The 17,507-nt window shown below is 38.4% G+C and overlaps 1 protein-coding gene across 7 annotated transcripts in view; it reads left to right on the top strand.

Annotated features, from left to right (window-relative positions):
* IQGAP2 (IQ motif containing GTPase activating protein 2) overlaps positions 1–17,507 on the top strand; it is a 128,127-nt gene that overhangs the window by 95,136 nt on the left and 15,484 nt on the right. For all 7 annotated transcript variants that reach the window (XM_068667604.1, XM_068667601.1, XM_068667599.1 and 4 more), the window contains 14 exons: positions 919–1,009; positions 4,737–4,898; positions 5,915–6,057; positions 7,001–7,171; positions 8,566–8,649; positions 9,042–9,113; positions 9,230–9,299; positions 9,603–9,811; positions 10,524–10,673; positions 11,170–11,333; positions 12,677–12,901; positions 14,277–14,417; positions 14,736–14,820; positions 16,908–17,140. In XM_068667604.1, coding sequence (XP_068523705.1) covers positions 919–1,009; positions 4,737–4,898; positions 5,915–6,057; positions 7,001–7,171; positions 8,566–8,649; positions 9,042–9,113; positions 9,230–9,299; positions 9,603–9,811; positions 10,524–10,673; positions 11,170–11,333; positions 12,677–12,901; positions 14,277–14,417; positions 14,736–14,820; positions 16,908–17,140 — 2,000 coding nt within the window. The remainder of the gene's footprint in view (positions 1–918; positions 1,010–4,736; positions 4,899–5,914; positions 6,058–7,000; positions 7,172–8,565; positions 8,650–9,041; positions 9,114–9,229; positions 9,300–9,602; positions 9,812–10,523; positions 10,674–11,169; positions 11,334–12,676; positions 12,902–14,276; positions 14,418–14,735; positions 14,821–16,907; positions 17,141–17,507) is intronic.

Here is a 17,507-nt window from a genome sequence, read left to right as displayed (position 1 = left end):
CCTTGAGACCCTTTTTGGCTTTTATTTTCTGAAGTATTTGTGTGTGTACATACTTGTGTATCTTCATTAAACCAATACATTGCTGTTTCTCTCATCTATTATAGATATGACATTCTTCTTTCCTCTCTAGAAAGAACCTGGTGCAACCCAGAGCTCCACTGGGGCCTGTCCATGCCTCCTTTGTGCCCACAATTCTTGGTGTAAACTTGTCTCTGACTGTTTTAAGCTGATTAATGCCCACATGCTTCTGGACAGCAGTCCTGTCAATTGTAGTCATAGGCCGAAACTAGCAGAATTAAAAGGATTGTTTTGTACCAAGCACCCTCTATTTTAACTTGGGTACGACATCGTCAAGCATGGTCAGCGTGTAGATGATGAGACCTGCTCTGCCACTTAACTCCTGAAATATTTGCCACCTGAGCTAAGTCGTCATTGTTAAACCTGAGTTGCCTTTTTATGCCATCTTTTGCTTTTATTTTCTTATGTAACCTTTACTCATGTTTACAGCCTTCCCATATAAGGGATTTGGGTTGAATACCAACTTCCTGCATTCTCCTTTGTGCTCGTAGTGCTGGCTAATAACATTTGGATATACGTAATGCTTTATTTAATTGATTTATTTAATTACATTGCTTATACATTATGGAAATTGAAACAATTCCAGCTCTGCTCAAAATCTTACTCACCTTTAGCAGGATGGAGTCTTTTACATGTGAAAGCTTTGAGAACTTTTATTGAGCAAGAATTTATTCTAGTCACTAAATGGAGTATAACTTGTTTTATTGCTCATTTTAAGTGGTAAAATTATTTTTAATGCCCGAGGGCTTTGCAAGGGAAGTCTGTGTATGAGCTCTCTCTGTATATTCAGACACTTCTATAATTCAGTTCTCATAAGGCTTTTATCTGTCCTTTTTACAGGAAACCCAGGATGAATCAGCGGTGCTATGGCTGGATGAAATACAAAAGGGAATCATTGATGCCAATAACAATATAAAAGAAGCTGAAATCTGTGAGCATTAAGCTGCATCTTTATTCCTCTTGTTCTTCTTAGTCTGGAAAAAGTGAAATTTTCAGTATTTTTTTTCTCCACTTCAGGGAAGAGTGGCATCTTTTATATATGCTGACAGAAACAAATACATGCCCTTTGTCATGCTGAAGTTAGGGTGACTTAAATTTGGAAAACTTTGTTGGCTTTGAAGTGGTAAATCTTGAAGTTCAGTTAATAATTTAGTGGGTGTGGTTATATTGGTTAACATGATCAAGATTTACAGTGTCAGTGTAATTTCCTATCACTTTTAAAACAGAAGAAAATGATAACAGGAAGACATGCAAATTCTTAAATGTTTATAACTTCACTTATTTCAATATGGTATCTTCTATTAAGTGCTAACAAATAAAAACTACTTTGGGCCAGCACAGATTTGTCAAGGTTGCCAGCTTGAGTTTCAGGGCTGGGTCACCTCTTGCTTGAGTTGGCTGTGGTGGGAGAGGAGGTGAACAGCTTGTGTGAGCGAGTCTGCAGCACTTTCTTTTGCATCCTGAGAAGTTGTGGAATACAGTTGCTTAACTTGATGTGCTCCTGCAGTGCTGCACTCAGCCTTCAGTAAAGTACTGCTGTCATTTGTTTACTTATAGGCATGCTATGTCAGTAGTTAGTTCTTTGAAAGTTGTGGGTGGAAGAAAAAAACAACAGCCAGGTATTACAAAACTAAATCTTCTATCCCTGCTACAGAACCAGTGAACTTAATGTTACTGTTTCAGAGTTGATTTGCAGTTCTAATTCAATCAGACAGATGTACTGAAAACACATGAAGGATTTTCATTGGTCACACATCTGTGAAAAGCATCTTGTGTTTTCTGAGGCAGGGTTAGATGCACATATGTTGTCCAAACTGAGCTGTTGTACTCGGAGGTACTGATATCCATTTTTTTCCACAAAAGAAGGTTCATTTCAATGCCACCCAGAGGCGTGAGAAAGCCTGAGGAAACATCTGAGCTCAGAGAAGGGAAGGAAATGCATAGCTTATAAACAGATGTGAACTAAAGCTAAAGAGTGACTTGAAAATATGTTTTTGTCTACTGGTGTAAGACCTTTAAATATGTCGCATAAATTGCATACCTAAATTAGTTCAGTGTTATGCATATACTAGTACCATGCGTGTTGAAAAAGACAAGCTATTGCTTTACCTAGTAGTTGTTTCAGTAAAATCTTCACGTAGTCAATGCCACCATTTTTGTAGCAAATGTGCAGCTTTTCATAATCAAGTATGATCAGTAGAACTATTTTAACAAGTCCCTAGTGGAAATAACTACTAATCTCCTGTACTGTGCCCTCTGGGTTGAAACAAAGCAGTGTCAGCACAGCACATTCTTCAGAAGTGCTCTAACATTTTGGAGCTAAAAACTGAGATTTAAAACTTCCCCACAGCACAGAACCTGGTACTCGCTATAATGAAAGCATCCTGTTTCAGGAAGTTAACGTGTTATGTTCACATAGATTAAATTTAGAAAACTCAACTCATTCCCAACTTGGAAATTAATTTCCATTTCAATCTATCCCAGATAAGCTATTTTTGAAAGGCAGACAATCCCCTCCCTACCACAAAGCTTGTGTACAAAAATAAAGGCAGCATAAAATGGTTTTGTTTCGGTTAGGACAAAATGTGTATTTTGAGATAGCTGCAGTAATGGCAATAGCAGTCAAGTAAGAGGAGGTACTGACAGCTATACTGGAATCATCTTGATCCTTTTCCAAATCATTTTAATGCTTTGTAGAAGTATTAAATACTACAATATTAAAACTTTGATATGGCCTTTATAAAATGCCTGTCCTGTCAGTAAAGGACTATCTTGTACCTTCCTTTAGGAAGACATGTTCAGTAAAGACTTTTGTGCTTCCTAATTCTTTGTGGTGTTTGCTGTGGAATTTGGCTTATCTTACTTTGTGTCTTGAATCAGCTCAACCCCTGTACTCCTTGTGCAAGAAGAGATCAAAACAAGATTGGCAGAACAGTAGCTGTATACCATGGCACCCTTCAGGAAGAGATAACAGTGCAGACCTTCAGCTTTGCATAGGAAGGGGCGGTGAAAGCAGGATCTGCCTCTTGAGAGCTGTGTTATAGAAAAGAGCTGATCTTTGGCCCTGCTCAGAGTTCAAGCTTATCACGGTGGGCAGCTGCATCTTTGTGTATCTTAGTTTCTTGGAGGGAGGATAGATGTGGAAGAGCCTTTTGCAGTGCTCATCTGCTTCTGAGATCCTGCCTGCTGCAAGAGCAGGTCCATGTGCTGAGAGCCTGCCCCCCTCCTGCAGTCAAGGATAGCTAAATTTCACATATCTCATAATTTCACAAGGACACATGGTCCCTTCCTTAGAGCAGCAGCAACAGAATGAAGTGTTACTACACCAGTACAATTTCTGTTGAATTGGTGTTTTTCCCCACTATTTTTTCTTATGCTTTTATTTTAGAAGAAAAACGTAATTAGTTAATAGATGAGGAGAAAAATCCAGGCAGCGTGGGATCTACAGAAATAACTGTAAGCTAGGTTGTGTGTTCTTTTGTCTGTATAGCAATAGTTTCCAGCATCCCTAACTAGAGGACAAAAAGGAGAGAGAAAAATATTCAAATACTGGTGACCAGAGCTGAGGTGGATGGTCTCACTACTGTCGCTGAGCACCTTTTGTGGCAGCTGCGGGTGGAAAAATATGTGTAGGTCAAGCAGTGAACATAGAGAAGGACCTTTCTTGTATTGATCCAGGTACACACAAGGAAAAGTGCTTGGTGCTGTAGTCTGAAAAGCAGCTGTCGCAAGCAAAATTACCTGAATTCATTTAAGCAAGGATATAATACAGATATTCTGTCTGTGTGTGTCTTTTCACTTGTTCCTTGGTGCATGCATCTTGAATTTAGATGTTAAGGAACACTATTTAAGATCAGAGTAGTGGTTTCTAAGCAGTGCTGCATATAATTTTATTGTGTAAGGCACTTTGAAGTGTGGTGTATTGCTACATCTTGTCGGGGTGGTGTTATCACCCCTCTGACCATGAGACCTGCACAAAGAAAAGGACACTTAAGCCCTGATCTGGAACTTCATGTAACTTAGAAGTCTGACCATGTCTCACAGCATTGCTTTTATATGCCCTGAAACCAACTCTTCATTGCTGGCAAACTCAAGGGTGTAGCCTCATCAGCTTTAGACAAGCTTCAAATTTAAGGGGATGATGAGGAGGAAGGGTTGCTTTGGGATCATGACTAGGGTGTTGGCACAGTGTTGCAAAACTTTGCTCAAGACAAATGAAATTTATTCTGATTTTGCACAGTAAAACTGAACAGTTTACAGCTTGTAACGCAATGACCCACTGCATCTCTATCAGGCTCCTGAGTGATCTTCTGCTTTATGGGCCCACTTGTTGGGCAGGCTAAGTGAGAAAACCTGCCATCCTCAGCTACTGCCCCAGGTGTTCTTTGGTGTCCCACCTGATGGGGAGCAGTGCTGCCCTCAGAGCGCTCTGTCATGCTGTGACTACATCCCTGCCTGGGTGCAGGGCACGCTTTCTAACAAGCCTGCTGTTCTCTGAAATACTCTTCCTTAAAAGCACACAAGAGTCTACAAAGAGGTGAAGCACTGGATTGCTGTGTGCAGCCATCCCAGATGTCCATTATCAAAGTTGCTAGTGGTTAGCATTGTGGGTATGTAGAGTACAACACTTAATTTTCTCCCTCATTGTTTTTCCCTAGTGGCCACTGGAATATCATTAATTAACAAAAGCTTGGAGAAGGGTGACTCACAATCAATCCCGATGATACTACAGTCCAAGTTTGGATTACGGATTGTTTCAGAATGTGCCGAAATTTACTTCAAGAACCTCTCTGAAGCCAAGAAGCTGAAAACTAAAGATGGTAAAAGCCATCCTGAACAGAAAAGTTTCACATTTCCCTGTTACTGAGGCAACTGGAAAACTAGCACAAAAGACTTACCTAAAATCACTGTAAAGTGAGGAATGTAGTTGATAATTTTTGAAATATATTGAGAAATGTGTTAGAGTTGCCCAAGTACATTTTACATGATGGTGAACTGTTCCGTGCATCATCCAGGGCCCACTGCATGCTGAGGAGTATCTAGTTAGTTCCAGAGTCTAGCAAAGATCAAAGTAGCCTAGAGAATTCAAGACATCTTCTCTGACTGTCAATAGGCTAATCTGTCCTGTCAGAAAACCACATTACTCTCCAATTTTTTTTCTGTTAGCAGACAAAGGAGAGGGTTAGACTGCACACTTCAGCCTTATGGACTACTGTCAAAGGTCAGGCTCTGCCAGAGCGTCCATGACCCGTTTATGAACCCTGTGGTTTGCCTGGGCAGTAGATATCAGCAACAAAAGTTTGGAGAGGGCATTTTGCACAGTTGACCTTAGCAGCTTTACTTTTTTTTTTTGTCCATGAGGAAATGGATTTTTTCCTGCCTTTCAGGATGGAGTATTGTTTACTGAGTCACTAAACAGGGCAACGATATGGACATAGAAAATCTCTGGCGGGAGCTAAGTGTTAATGAGGCCCAGCATCTGGCCAGAAGATAGCAAAAATATTTTCTTAAATAGTCTATTTCAATAGTGAGTGATGATGGAAGATGTGGCATACACTGTTGCAGCAGCAAGCACCAAGTTGGCATGTATTTTTGAGAAGCTGACTATGAATTTGTACAAACCACACAGCAGTTTTGTTCTAGGAGAATGATACTGCCCAGCAGAATAAGATATTTTGAAAATATTCTTACTACAAAATGGGCCAAAATATATAGTGCCTTTTGTATAAAATTGTTCCATAGCGAATGTAGAGATGGGGAGTGAATGGGGAGAGCTTTAACTTACCAGTGTAGAAGGACACAAATATGTGGAAATGACAGCATGTATTGCTTTCAGATTCTACAGAAAGTCCATGGATTAAACTTGTAATGAAAAATATGTATGATTACTACTACAATGTGGAAACAGAGGAAGGTACCTGTGCTGCCCCTGGAGGAGTTATACCAAAAACTTCTTGGTTAACTGGTGAAGAAATCCAGGTAGATGGCTAAAATATTTGCTTTGACTGCAAACATAAAGCATAAACACTTCAGGGATAGATAGCAATACATGACAATATCAAAGGAAGAGGCTGCGCTGGGGGAGACTGAAGATCATTTTGGTTCTGTATCTGCTTCTTAAAATATCAACATGTAAAGTCTGAGACAATAGTGATGGCACAGCCTCCTGTTTTATATATCCTAATGATTTTGGGGCTCCCTAATTGAAGGTTACAACAATGTTTTTAATAGCCACTAGTAGACACTGATGGAGTGTCTGACTGCTTCTTGTATACTTTCACATTTTTTGGTCTTTGTATCTCCAAGTACAATCAGATGTGTGAAACTTGAACCCACTTGCTGTAGAGATTTTGCAATAACATGAAATACAACTTAAATTACTGGATCACACAAGCCTCTGTGCATTTTTTTATTCTGATGTAGCTCATATAGGATATTGATTTACTCTGCTGCAGACAGCTCAAGTCACCACAATAGGTCCTTTAGAAACTCTGACTGCAACACTACTTAAATGTGTTTCTATATACAGAGCTCCCTGATTTGGTATGTATTTCTAGATATGACTTCAAAAAAAGAAGCACAAAAAAAAAAAAACACTTGAAAGTAGGAAAGCAGAACTCTTAATCCTAAGGTTTAAAAAAGATAAAATAACTTCCTCAAAATAGCATGTCCCGCTGGTTAACTCAGGCTTGAAAGGAGTTCATACCCCTCATAAAATTCAATGGTAGTGAGGTAGCTCTTCATACTGACTAAAGTTTAGGGGTAAGTTGTAGGGGTTCAGATATGAACATAATACAGACAGAGAATACAGGACAGATTCCAGAATGGTTTTGTCCCTAGGTGGTGGTGGTGTTGTTTAGTTTTGCTTTGTTTTGTTTTCTTAGCTCCTTTTAAATGACCTTTTTCTGTGATATATTAACAGAGCATTGTTGGGCAAGTCACAGCAGATTACAATCGGGAGCAGCTTTGGCTTGCTAATGAAAATCTGATTGTTCAGCTGCAAGCCCGAGCAAGGGGATACTTGATCAGGAAGAATTATCAGGAGAGAAAAGCATACCTCCAAAGCCAGGAACCATCTGCCATCAAAATACAGGTATTGTATTAGAATGAGAATGTAATCTGGCTTGGGTAACTATCTGCATGTGAGTGATTAAGTGCTGTATCACTACTGAAAACAGACTGCTAATAACAAAATTCTCAAATCAGCAATTCAGACTTCAACTTTTGTAAATGTATTCCTGTCCTAGTTGGAATAACTGTGCTTTTAAATAGAAAACCTCCAGTTTTCAAATAACAGATCATATACACCTGTAATCTAAGCCACTTCAATGGGAAAATCTCAGAAATGCATAGCCTTGGCTTTATTCTGAGGTGTTCAGGTCTTGCATGGTATACCTAACCAAGACTGGAAGATTGGAATATATTTTTTTGAGTATTGAAGCAAAAATTCCTTGGCAAAACATGATGTAAGAAATACATTCCTTTCTAGACTATCCCAACTGGGAAGTGGTTTGCTTCTGTTCCATGAAATCATAACTTGGTAGGGAGTGGCAGACGCCCTGGTATTATCAGGCTCTGACAGTGTTACTTGGATGTCTTCTGTTTGTTGAATTCCAAAAGAAGTGTAAAAGTAACATTTCTGTGTGCTGAGAGTGTGAACACTGATGATTATTTTGGTGTCTATAGTAACAACTTAAAAATTCATGATGATAAATACTAGTAGCTCTTATCTGGATTGGGTTTTCACTTTCCTACATCGTGTCTGGGCACAGTAAAGTGATTCACTGCTGTTTAAGTAATTCAGGGCCTTTGAAGAGGTTTAAAAGTGAGGAGAAGTTTAGGTAAATGAAGTTCTCTGATAGTTTTTTATGAGCATTAAAAGAGAGAGGCTGTGAAAAGCCAACAAGTGAAGAACTAGGCTGATGTCACTGTTTGGATAGACAAAAGACACATTATGGTAAATGCTGAGTACAGATGAATGATCTGTACTGCTGAGGTCCTTGCTGAAAGTTTACTTTGAACTAGCAGAAGGAGAACTGAATAAGGGAATTGGCAGGTTGTCATCTGTGGTACAAGGTGATGATCCTGAATGTCTCAGGAAGACCACAGACTTGAGGAGGAGGCCAGGATGAGAACAATGTGGGTTCTGTTAGGTAAAGCAACAGCTCTGGGATGTAATGGGCAAGAAGAAGGTGGCTGGGTCTTCCTGTGTGAGGGATGAAGCTAATGACTGGGATGTTAAAGGTGTACTGGTGATAAGAGTAAGGATGGCTTCAGGGGAAAGGAGGAGCTGATATTGGACAACAATTGGACCAAATTGAAATGAAATATCAGGGAAGCTTAAAAATATAAGCAAGATTACATTTAGGTTAATTATCTTTTTACTGTAAAGGATGTTTTTCTGTGTAACGTACACACAAATTGCTAACAATGTTTAAGTAGACTTAAATATCAGTCTCTTATTAACAATGTCTCCTTATAAAACAGGCTTTCTGGAAAGGATTCAAACAAAGGAAAAGCTACGTTGATAGATTAAAGGTGCTTCAAGGCAACGTTGGTGCTATTGTCAAGGTAAGACTCCACTCTGCTTCTGGGTCTCAGTATTCTTCATCCCTTGACTTGGTTCTCTGGTGCCTGGGAATCTGCAGCTAGCAGCAGAAAATGAATGGGCTCATACTCCAGAAATTTACATGGTGCTGAATGTTAATTGACAGATTTTGTAAATAGAAAGCTTCTTGAAAGCTGTGTGCGTGACTTCTATAAGGCTTTGAGCTTGAGTGGATCATAATAGATTTTCTTACACTTCTCTTTCTATAATACTAATTTAGAGAATAGATATCACAAGCACATGAGACCAGCATGCCTACTACAGAGGACTGTCAGATACAAATTTAAAAGACATGCACTCGAATACACATATACAAACCATTTGTGCAGAATGTGTTATTTTATTTAATTTTCAGATTCAGTCATGGGTCAAAATGTGGCTAGCAAAAAGAGCTTACAGGAAGCGGCTGCAATACTTCAAGGATCACGTAAGTCCTTTTTCTTCATTTTGAACACAAAGCAGTAAATAGGGTAATATGACTACATGCACATTATAGAAATAAGTCCTAACTCGATTCTTTTGCTTGATCTTTGTACCTTACAGAATGAAGAAATTGTGAAGATACAAGCATTTCTCAGAGCAAACAAAGCCAGGGAGGACTACAGAACACTAAGTAAGTGGTAATGGTTATTTGTTGTATATCTGGGCAGAAGTATGTTCCTGTGTCACTTTAAAAAAAAAAAAATCCAAGATTTCTTAGTTTTCTATTCCCTTCAAAAGCAAACAGTTGGAAAACAGTTGCGTTTTACCTATGCTATTTTACATACTTGTACTTTATGATAAATATTCAGCTTATGCTTGTAACTGTTATAACCTTTCTGCAGTTCAGCTTTTTCTACACTGTAATCAGTTTCCCAAGGGTTTTACATGTGTTCAGTAATGTGTTAACTAACAAGCCTATTGTTTTCAACTATAGTTGGTGCTGAAAATCCACCCTTGCCTGTCTTGCGCAAATTCGCCTACCTCTTGGACCAAAGTGACTTAGATTTTCAAGAAGAACTAGAAGTAACAAGATTAAGAGAAGAAGTGGTTACGAAAATTCGATCCAACCAACAGCTGGAAAAGGACTTGAACTTAATGGATATAAAGATTGGGCTGCTGGTGAAAAACAGAATCACTCTTCAGGTCAGCAGACTGTTCAGGTTTACTTAGTAACGTACACTGACAACTTCTATGTGTTAGAGCTCAGGATTAAAGAATCACAGAGTGGTTGTGTTGGAAGTGACCTCTGGAGATCACCTGTCCTACTCAAGCAGGTCTACCCAGAGCAGGTTGTCCAGGTCCCTCTCAATGTGGCTTCTGAAGATCTCCAAGGAGGGAGTCTCCACAACCTCTGGGCAACCTGTGATAATGCTTGGTCACCCTCAGTTAGTTACAATACTGGCAAATGAAACACTTGCTTTGCTTAAGTAATCTCGTCAGAATAGCTTGCGTGAGAAGTTGCTCTTTTGTCCTGAGTGGTATTTCTGTTTGCTACTGAATGTCACTTTGTTTTACTAGTTTGGACAACAGTAATTATTTGGCAGACTTAAAGCATTTTGGTAGAATGGAGTAGTCTTCTGATCATATTTGAGAGATTAAATAATTATTTAATTAAATAATTCATTAAATAATGAATGAGTTTATACATGAGATCAGATTTCCCAAACAGTCACTGTTGGCAAGCCATAATGGTGGCAAAAAAAAATGTTCAAAAGACCAGCTAGTGAATAAAGTAGCAAAAAGTACAAAGCTACTAATAAATGACCTGACAGCAACATATAAAATAGTTGGTAAAAAAAAAAAATCCAATTTGCCTTCTACATTTACATATAATATAAAATTTTGATCATTGCAGGATGTGGTATTGCATAGTAAGAAACTTAACAAAAAGAGCAAAAATCAGCTAGAAGAGATGGTTATGGTTGATAAACAGGGTATCAAAGGATTGAGCAAAGAGAGAAGAAAAAAACTGGAGGCATATCAACACTTATTCTACCTATTACAGGTAAGTCTTAGAGTAAAAATAAATATGACAAAATTGCTAAAGGAAAAAAGTATATTGCTTGCTCTATTTTAGCAATGTCAGTAGCAGTTATGAAAAGATTTCCACAGGAGTGTTGTATGTAGATCACGGTAGATACTATCGTGGTCTTCTAATGTTTCCTGCAATTTAGAAAATCCATGCTGTCCTTAAATTGTGCAAGAAATATAGATGCTTTATTGTTGAGAATAACTTCAGGCTATACTGAAACCAAATAAACGTTTTCTTACATATATCTTTTAGTCCACATGAATTAGTGTTAGTTTTATCCTTCATTTTATGTGGTGGAAAGGAAGCTGTCTGATAAGCATCTTAAAGCGTATAATAAATTTTTTGCCCTTCCAATTAATCACATCTCACCTAAAATTTTCTAGAAGCTTAGATCTTCCCAGGGCAGATGCACTTTGTAGGGATGGTTTATCTCAGAAAATAGTGTTCAAATAATTTGTTTGTTTTGCAGACTAATCCCATGTATCTGGCAAAGCTGATTTTCCAGATGCCTCAAAACAAATCAACCAAGTTTATGGATACAGTCATCTTCACTCTCTACAACTATGCCTCTAATCAACGAGAAGAATATCTGCTGCTCAAACTCTTTAAAACTGCTCTAGAAGAGGAAATAAAGTATGTACATTTAGTACAAGACTTCAGTTAATTTGTCTGACAGGCATTTCAGTAAATTCTTCATACCTAAAATCATAGAATCATAGAATATCCTGAGTTGGAAGGGACCCTTAAGGATCATCAAGTCCAACTCTTGACACCGCACAGGTCTACCCAGAAGTTCAGACCATGTGACTAAGTGCACAGTCCAATCTCTTCTTAAATTCAGACAGGCTCGGTGCAGTGACCACTTCCCTGGGGAGCCTGTTCCAGTGTGCAACCACTCTCTCTGTGAAGAACCCCCTCCTGATGTCAAGCCTAAACTTCCCCTGCCTCAGCTTAACCCCGTTCCCGCGGGTCCTGTCACTGGTGTTAATGGAGAAAAGGTCTCCTGCCTCTCGACACCCCCTTATGAGGAAGTTGTAGACTGCGATGAGGTCTCCCCTCAGCCTCCTCTTCTCCAGGCTGAACAGGCCCAGTGCCCTCAGCCGTTCCTCGTACGTCTTCCCCTCCAGGCCTTTCACCATCTTCGTAGCCCTCCTCTGGACACTCTCCAACAGTTTCATGTCCTTTTTATACTGTGGTGCCCAGAACTGCACACAGTACTCGAGGTGAGGCCGCACCAGCGCAGAGTAGAGCGGGACAATCACCTCCCTCGACCTACTAGCGATGCCGTGCTTGATGCACCCCAGGACACGGTTGGCCCTCCTGGCTGCCAGGGCACACTGCTGGCTCATATTCATCAAAATAATTTGATGGTTAAATTTTTAATTGCTGTAAGACTATATATATAAATTTCAGTGGAGAATTTTGCTTTCAAGGTAATAATTTACCCTGAAAATTAAATAATAAACCCTGTAAAATTAATACTTCAATTCAGAAAAATTTTCCTATGTTGAATACTTTTTTTGATAGTCACTTAAAAGGGAAAAAAAAAAAAAGCTGGGCTCTCTTGCTTTCATGATTAGGTATTTAAGGGTGAGGAAACTTTTTTTTTTTCTGCATAGGTTTGTATTCTGAAAGTGTAGTGGAGATTGTTTTGTTTCTTTTTTTTTTTTTTTTGAAAAATTACTAACTTGTTTTATGCACTTAACAGGCATTTGTACCCTCACTTGTTTTTTTTATGGATTTTTTTAGTGATCATTCACTATGCTGTGTTCCAGGGACATTATATTAATTCTCACTAGCATTCAGATACTAACTGCTACAATGTTATTCTATAGAGGAGTCTAAGAAATAGTCTGCATAAACATGTTTGAATATGCAAAAAGGGTGCTTTCAAAAGAGTGGTCTGAAAAATGCTTAAAAACAGTGATAACTGCATACATAAGTAAGATCTGTAAACTTTTCTATTGTTGATACAGCTCTAAGGTAGACCAGATACAGGATATTGTCACTGGAAATCCCACTGTCATCAAGATGGTTGTCAGCTTCAATCGAGGTGCTCGTGGACAGAACACGCTGCGCCAACTCCTGGCACCTGTAGTGAAGGAGATCATGGATGACAAGTCCCTCATAATCAACACTAGTCCTGTAGACGTGTACAAGTCATGGGTAAATCAGCTAGAAATGCAGACTGGTGAGGCCAGGTAAGGGAGGAAGCTGGATGTACCATACCATCTCTTAGACACTTGAGGGATCCCTCAGTTTAACTTCCCCTTTCCTTCTCTGACAAACTGTGCTTGTGTTCATCTGTCGTTCCCCCATCTTTCCATTAACACAGTAGGATGCTTACTTGGGGAGAAGTGCTTGAAATATTGTACTTCAACCTGTTCTGAACAATATATTACTTTTATAGAATCACAGAATGGCTTGGGTTGGAAAGAACATTAAAGATCACCCAGTTCCGCTCCCCCCTACTATTGGTGGGGATACCTACTACTAGATCAGGTTGCTCAAAGCCCCACCCAGTCTGGCCTTGATTGCCTCCAGGGATGGCACATCCACAGCTTCTCTGGGTAGCCTGTTCCAGTGCCTCACCACCCTGAGAATAAAGAATTTCCTCCTTATATTTAATCTAAACCTACCCTCTTTTAGTTTAAAGCCATTCCGCGTTGTCCTATCCCTACACTCCCTGACAAAGAGCCTCTCCCCAGCTTTCCTGTTAGGCTCCCTTTAGGTACTTTAAAGGCCACTTTAAGGTCTCCCCAAAACCACCTCTACTCCAGGCTGAGCACTCTCCAACTTCCTCAGCCTTTCTTTTTTCTAATTTTTTTAAGTGATCCCAGGGGTTTTATTCAAGTGACATCTGTACCACTGCTGTGATTGCTTATGGCTTGAGGGGAAAAATGAGATGAGGAAAAGGGGAAAGAAAAGTTCTCTGTGAATTCCCCCTTCCCTTCATCACCCTTGCTTTCAAAGCTTGTGGTCTACAACAAATCACACAAGCCCCTCTAGCACCCCTACAGATTATTCTAGAAATGATGCCAGATGATCCCAGTTCCTGAAAGTATACTTGCTTGGAATCTAAATTTGCTTCCAAGTGTGACAGCATTCCTTAAACCTTTGGACTGGCTTGGGTTAATCAAAAAGAAAATCTAGTTTGTTTCATTCCACTTCCTTTCAGATATGAAAATGATCAAAAGTCATTTACTTCATCTTTATAGGTATAGTAAGCCATGCTTTGAAAGAATTTACAGAACTTTGTTTTTATAGCAATGTGATAGCACTGTCCTTCTGAAGAACTATGAATTGGAACTTTTTAAATCCATTATCAAATTTAGGAATCCTCTTTTGTAACAAAGGGAAGGAACATGGCCTGTGTGGCCCTACCCAAATATAGAGTTCCCTCCAAAAAAGAAGCTAATGCACCTGACACTCTTGTTAAAACTCTTGTTACTTTGTAAACTTCAGCTGTATTTGTGTTTTTGTGTTCACTGACTCCTATGAGGCAATAACTAAATAAATAAATCTAGTTTATTCTCTGATACGCTTAGCATGGTTTAATATCTGTTTCCTTTACAGCAAATTGCCGTATGATGTTACTACGGAACAAGCATTAACACACACAGAAGTAGTCAGTAAATTGGAATCATCAATTCAGAGTTTGCGAGCAGTAACTGATAAAGTTCTCACATCCATATTTTCATCTCTCAACATGATGCCGTAAGTGCTAAGTTGAGGTTCAGTTCATGTGAATGGTGAAGCTTCATATAAACCTTATCAATTGTGATCCTTTCAAATTACATGGTTTGATATGTGCATCTCCTATGACTTCCCCAGTAGAGGGAGTGGTTTTCCTACTTCTACTCTGCTTTAATCTTGTGAATGTCTCCATATACTTGAAACTTCTTGTATTTTCCATTACGATTTGTTTTGTGTTTTAAGTAGCTGACAAAAGAAGCCAGTAACTTGGCTTACTAGTATGATTTGTTTGTTTCATCTAAGTCTTTCCGGTTTTCTTTTTGTCTGTTCCACTTGTAGCTATGGAATGAGATATATAGCCAAAGTTCTGAAGAGCTCACTCCATGAGAAATTCCCTGATGCAACAGAAGATGAACTATTAAAGGTAGACTTCCAAGGGCAAACCACCAGCCACTTGTTCTTTTGATGCCAAAGGGGGTTTTTATTGACACTAAGCATTCTAATGAACTGATAAACAACAGCATTTATCTGAAGGGATCTGGTGTTACTTGGGTTTTAAAGGGGTGGTAGAAAAGGAAGATAAGGGAATTCAGTTGTCACAACCTTAGATTTCTAAGTCTGTGTGCTCAGCAATTCCTAATGACACTGCTCAACTTCTTGTAGATAGTCAACTTAGTAACAGTTCTTAGAGGTTTGGTCTTTATTTGAATCATCATACTTATTGGTTTTATATTTTTGCCATTGCCACTAGAGGTCCTTTCATGAAGAACACAGTGGTCTTTATTTTTATGTTTTTTTTCTTCCCTGAAGTTATCATATGAAAAGTAATATATTTAATTTAAAAAAAAAGTTAATGTTTTAATTTAAAGACAGTGTGAAAGAGCTCTAAAAACAATTTACAAGTAGGTCCTTTCATTGTATTGCACACACTTAAGGTAGTTCTAAATGTTGTGGAAATGAAGCTTAGACTGAAAAGTAAAGTGTGAGTGAAGGTATTGTACAGGCACTGTGATCATCTCTAACCTGTCACGTAGTCATTGCCCCTCTTTAGGGGCCTTGCTCCATGAGCCAACAGCCAATTGAAAGACTGACAACTCTCAAATTACAATTATTTATATTTCAGTAAAGGTGTTTTTATTAGTGCTTAATGAGATGGGTTTTTAAATTGCAAGGTATCCATTTCAATGGGACTAGCCGTGTGTATATATATGGCACCAGACAGCATTTCTGAAAGACTTCTATCTATCACTTCAGCAAGGCAGATTAAAAGTATTGCTTGACATAAGAAATAAGTAGAAAATAGAGCATAAAGAATCCAAGCCTTTATGCAAGCTGGAGGTTCTACAAGTGACTACACATAAACTAAGGATCTTTGCAGAAAGAGAAGTCCTTTCTTTTTCTGGGACCAGGAAAGATATTAAACAGCCATTTGCATGACACAAATTACTGCAAGATCATTGTAGAGAGTGCAGTTTTGGAAAACGTGTTTTCTAGTCTCTTAATAATAATTAAAAAAAAAAAAAAAAAAAAAACATTGAGACTTGTCTCTTAATGTCAATAGATGCATTAAACATGGGCAACTGTCTGTTGCACTTCAGAAAATGAACCTGTGGAGACAAACCTATCAAAATCTAGAAGGAAAGTTGTATGTGTCTTGATGTGTTCAACTCAATGCCTTACACTAGCTTGACTAAATCTAGCAGTACCAAATTGAAACCTTATTTTGAAAGTCTATAACTGATGCTTTAAAAGGCCCAAATTCTAAATACAAAAATTAAGTGTTGCTTAATTAAAAATATTCATTACAAAGTTTGGAATATATATTTTTTTATTTTTGCTGTGGAGCAAATCCAATGAATGTAAGAACTGACTTAGAGCTTAACGGAATACTAATCTTTTGAAGAGTTATGACAAAAGATTGATTCCATTCTTTTATGAATTTGTTTTTTGGTATTTAATGATATTCAGTTTTTGTGTTAAGTGTTATTGAGACATTTGCCAAAGTGTTGGAAGAATTTGTTGTGAGATGAGCAGTTGATTTTTCTCTTCCTTAATAGTTTACTAGATATTTAAGGGCTATTTTAAAGTGAATATTTTACCCAGAAACTTTGTTACTCCAAAGCTTAAAAATAAGCTATAGTTTTTATTACTGGTGCTGGCTTAAATATAAATTTGAAGATTCCAGTATATGTCTGGTAGGTTTCTGACAGTCAAAAACAGACGGTTATTGTAATGGAAATAATGTAGTTGAAATCAAGCAATTCTATTTCTAAACATTTTTTTAATACATAGCTGTCTGATATCTTGGAAACATATTTTAAAAAGTACATGGCTGTACACAGAAGTATGTATGCTTGGTTTTTTATTGTGTTATGGTATGGTGCACATTCCTAGGAGTTTCTCCTTGTTTTCTACCACCAGTTCATATGGTCTAAGTTGGAAGTGATTGATAATGTTCTGTAAAATGTGATTATGTATGAAAAGGAAATTCTCTTTTTTTTTTCTTTACAGATTGTTGGAAACCTCCTGTACTATCGCTATATGAACCCTGCCATTGTTGCTCCTGATGGTTTTGATATAATTGATATGACAGCCGGGGGCCAGATACATCCTGACCAGAGGAGGAATCTAGGTTGTGTGGCAAAAGTCCTTCAGCATGCTGCTTCTAACAAGCTCTTTGAAGGAGAGAGTGAACATCTGTCATCTATGAATGCTTACCTCTCACAGACATACCAGAAGTTCAGGTATGAAAGGCTCTCACAAGTAGCTATATAGTAAGAATGCTCTTCTAGGATGAGTAAGGAAGACTAGTTCGTGCATTCTGCAAATAATAACACCCTGCTTAAAGTTGAATGTTGAAGGATTCTCACTCACTGAGGAAGCTGAAGCAGAAGGAGCATGTTGTATTCCTTCTTGAGCATTACTTGGAGCACCAATCAGCCCTGCTGATTTCATTGCAGTAAGACTTCCTTACTGCAAATACAGATTATGAAAGCAGCATGAAATGATTCACAGTCTAGCAGAAACATTTGTGTTCCGCAGTTGGGTGGGACAGCTGAATGTTTTGTCTGAGGAAAAGACTTACTGATGAGAAAAAGTTGCTTTTTTCAT

This window comes from Anas acuta, chromosome Z (genome assembly GCF_963932015.1).
Source record: "Anas acuta chromosome Z, bAnaAcu1.1, whole genome shotgun sequence".
Lineage (NCBI taxonomy): Eukaryota > Metazoa > Chordata > Aves > Anseriformes > Anatidae > Anas > Anas acuta.
This window is presented reverse-complemented; position numbering and strand designations above follow the sequence as displayed.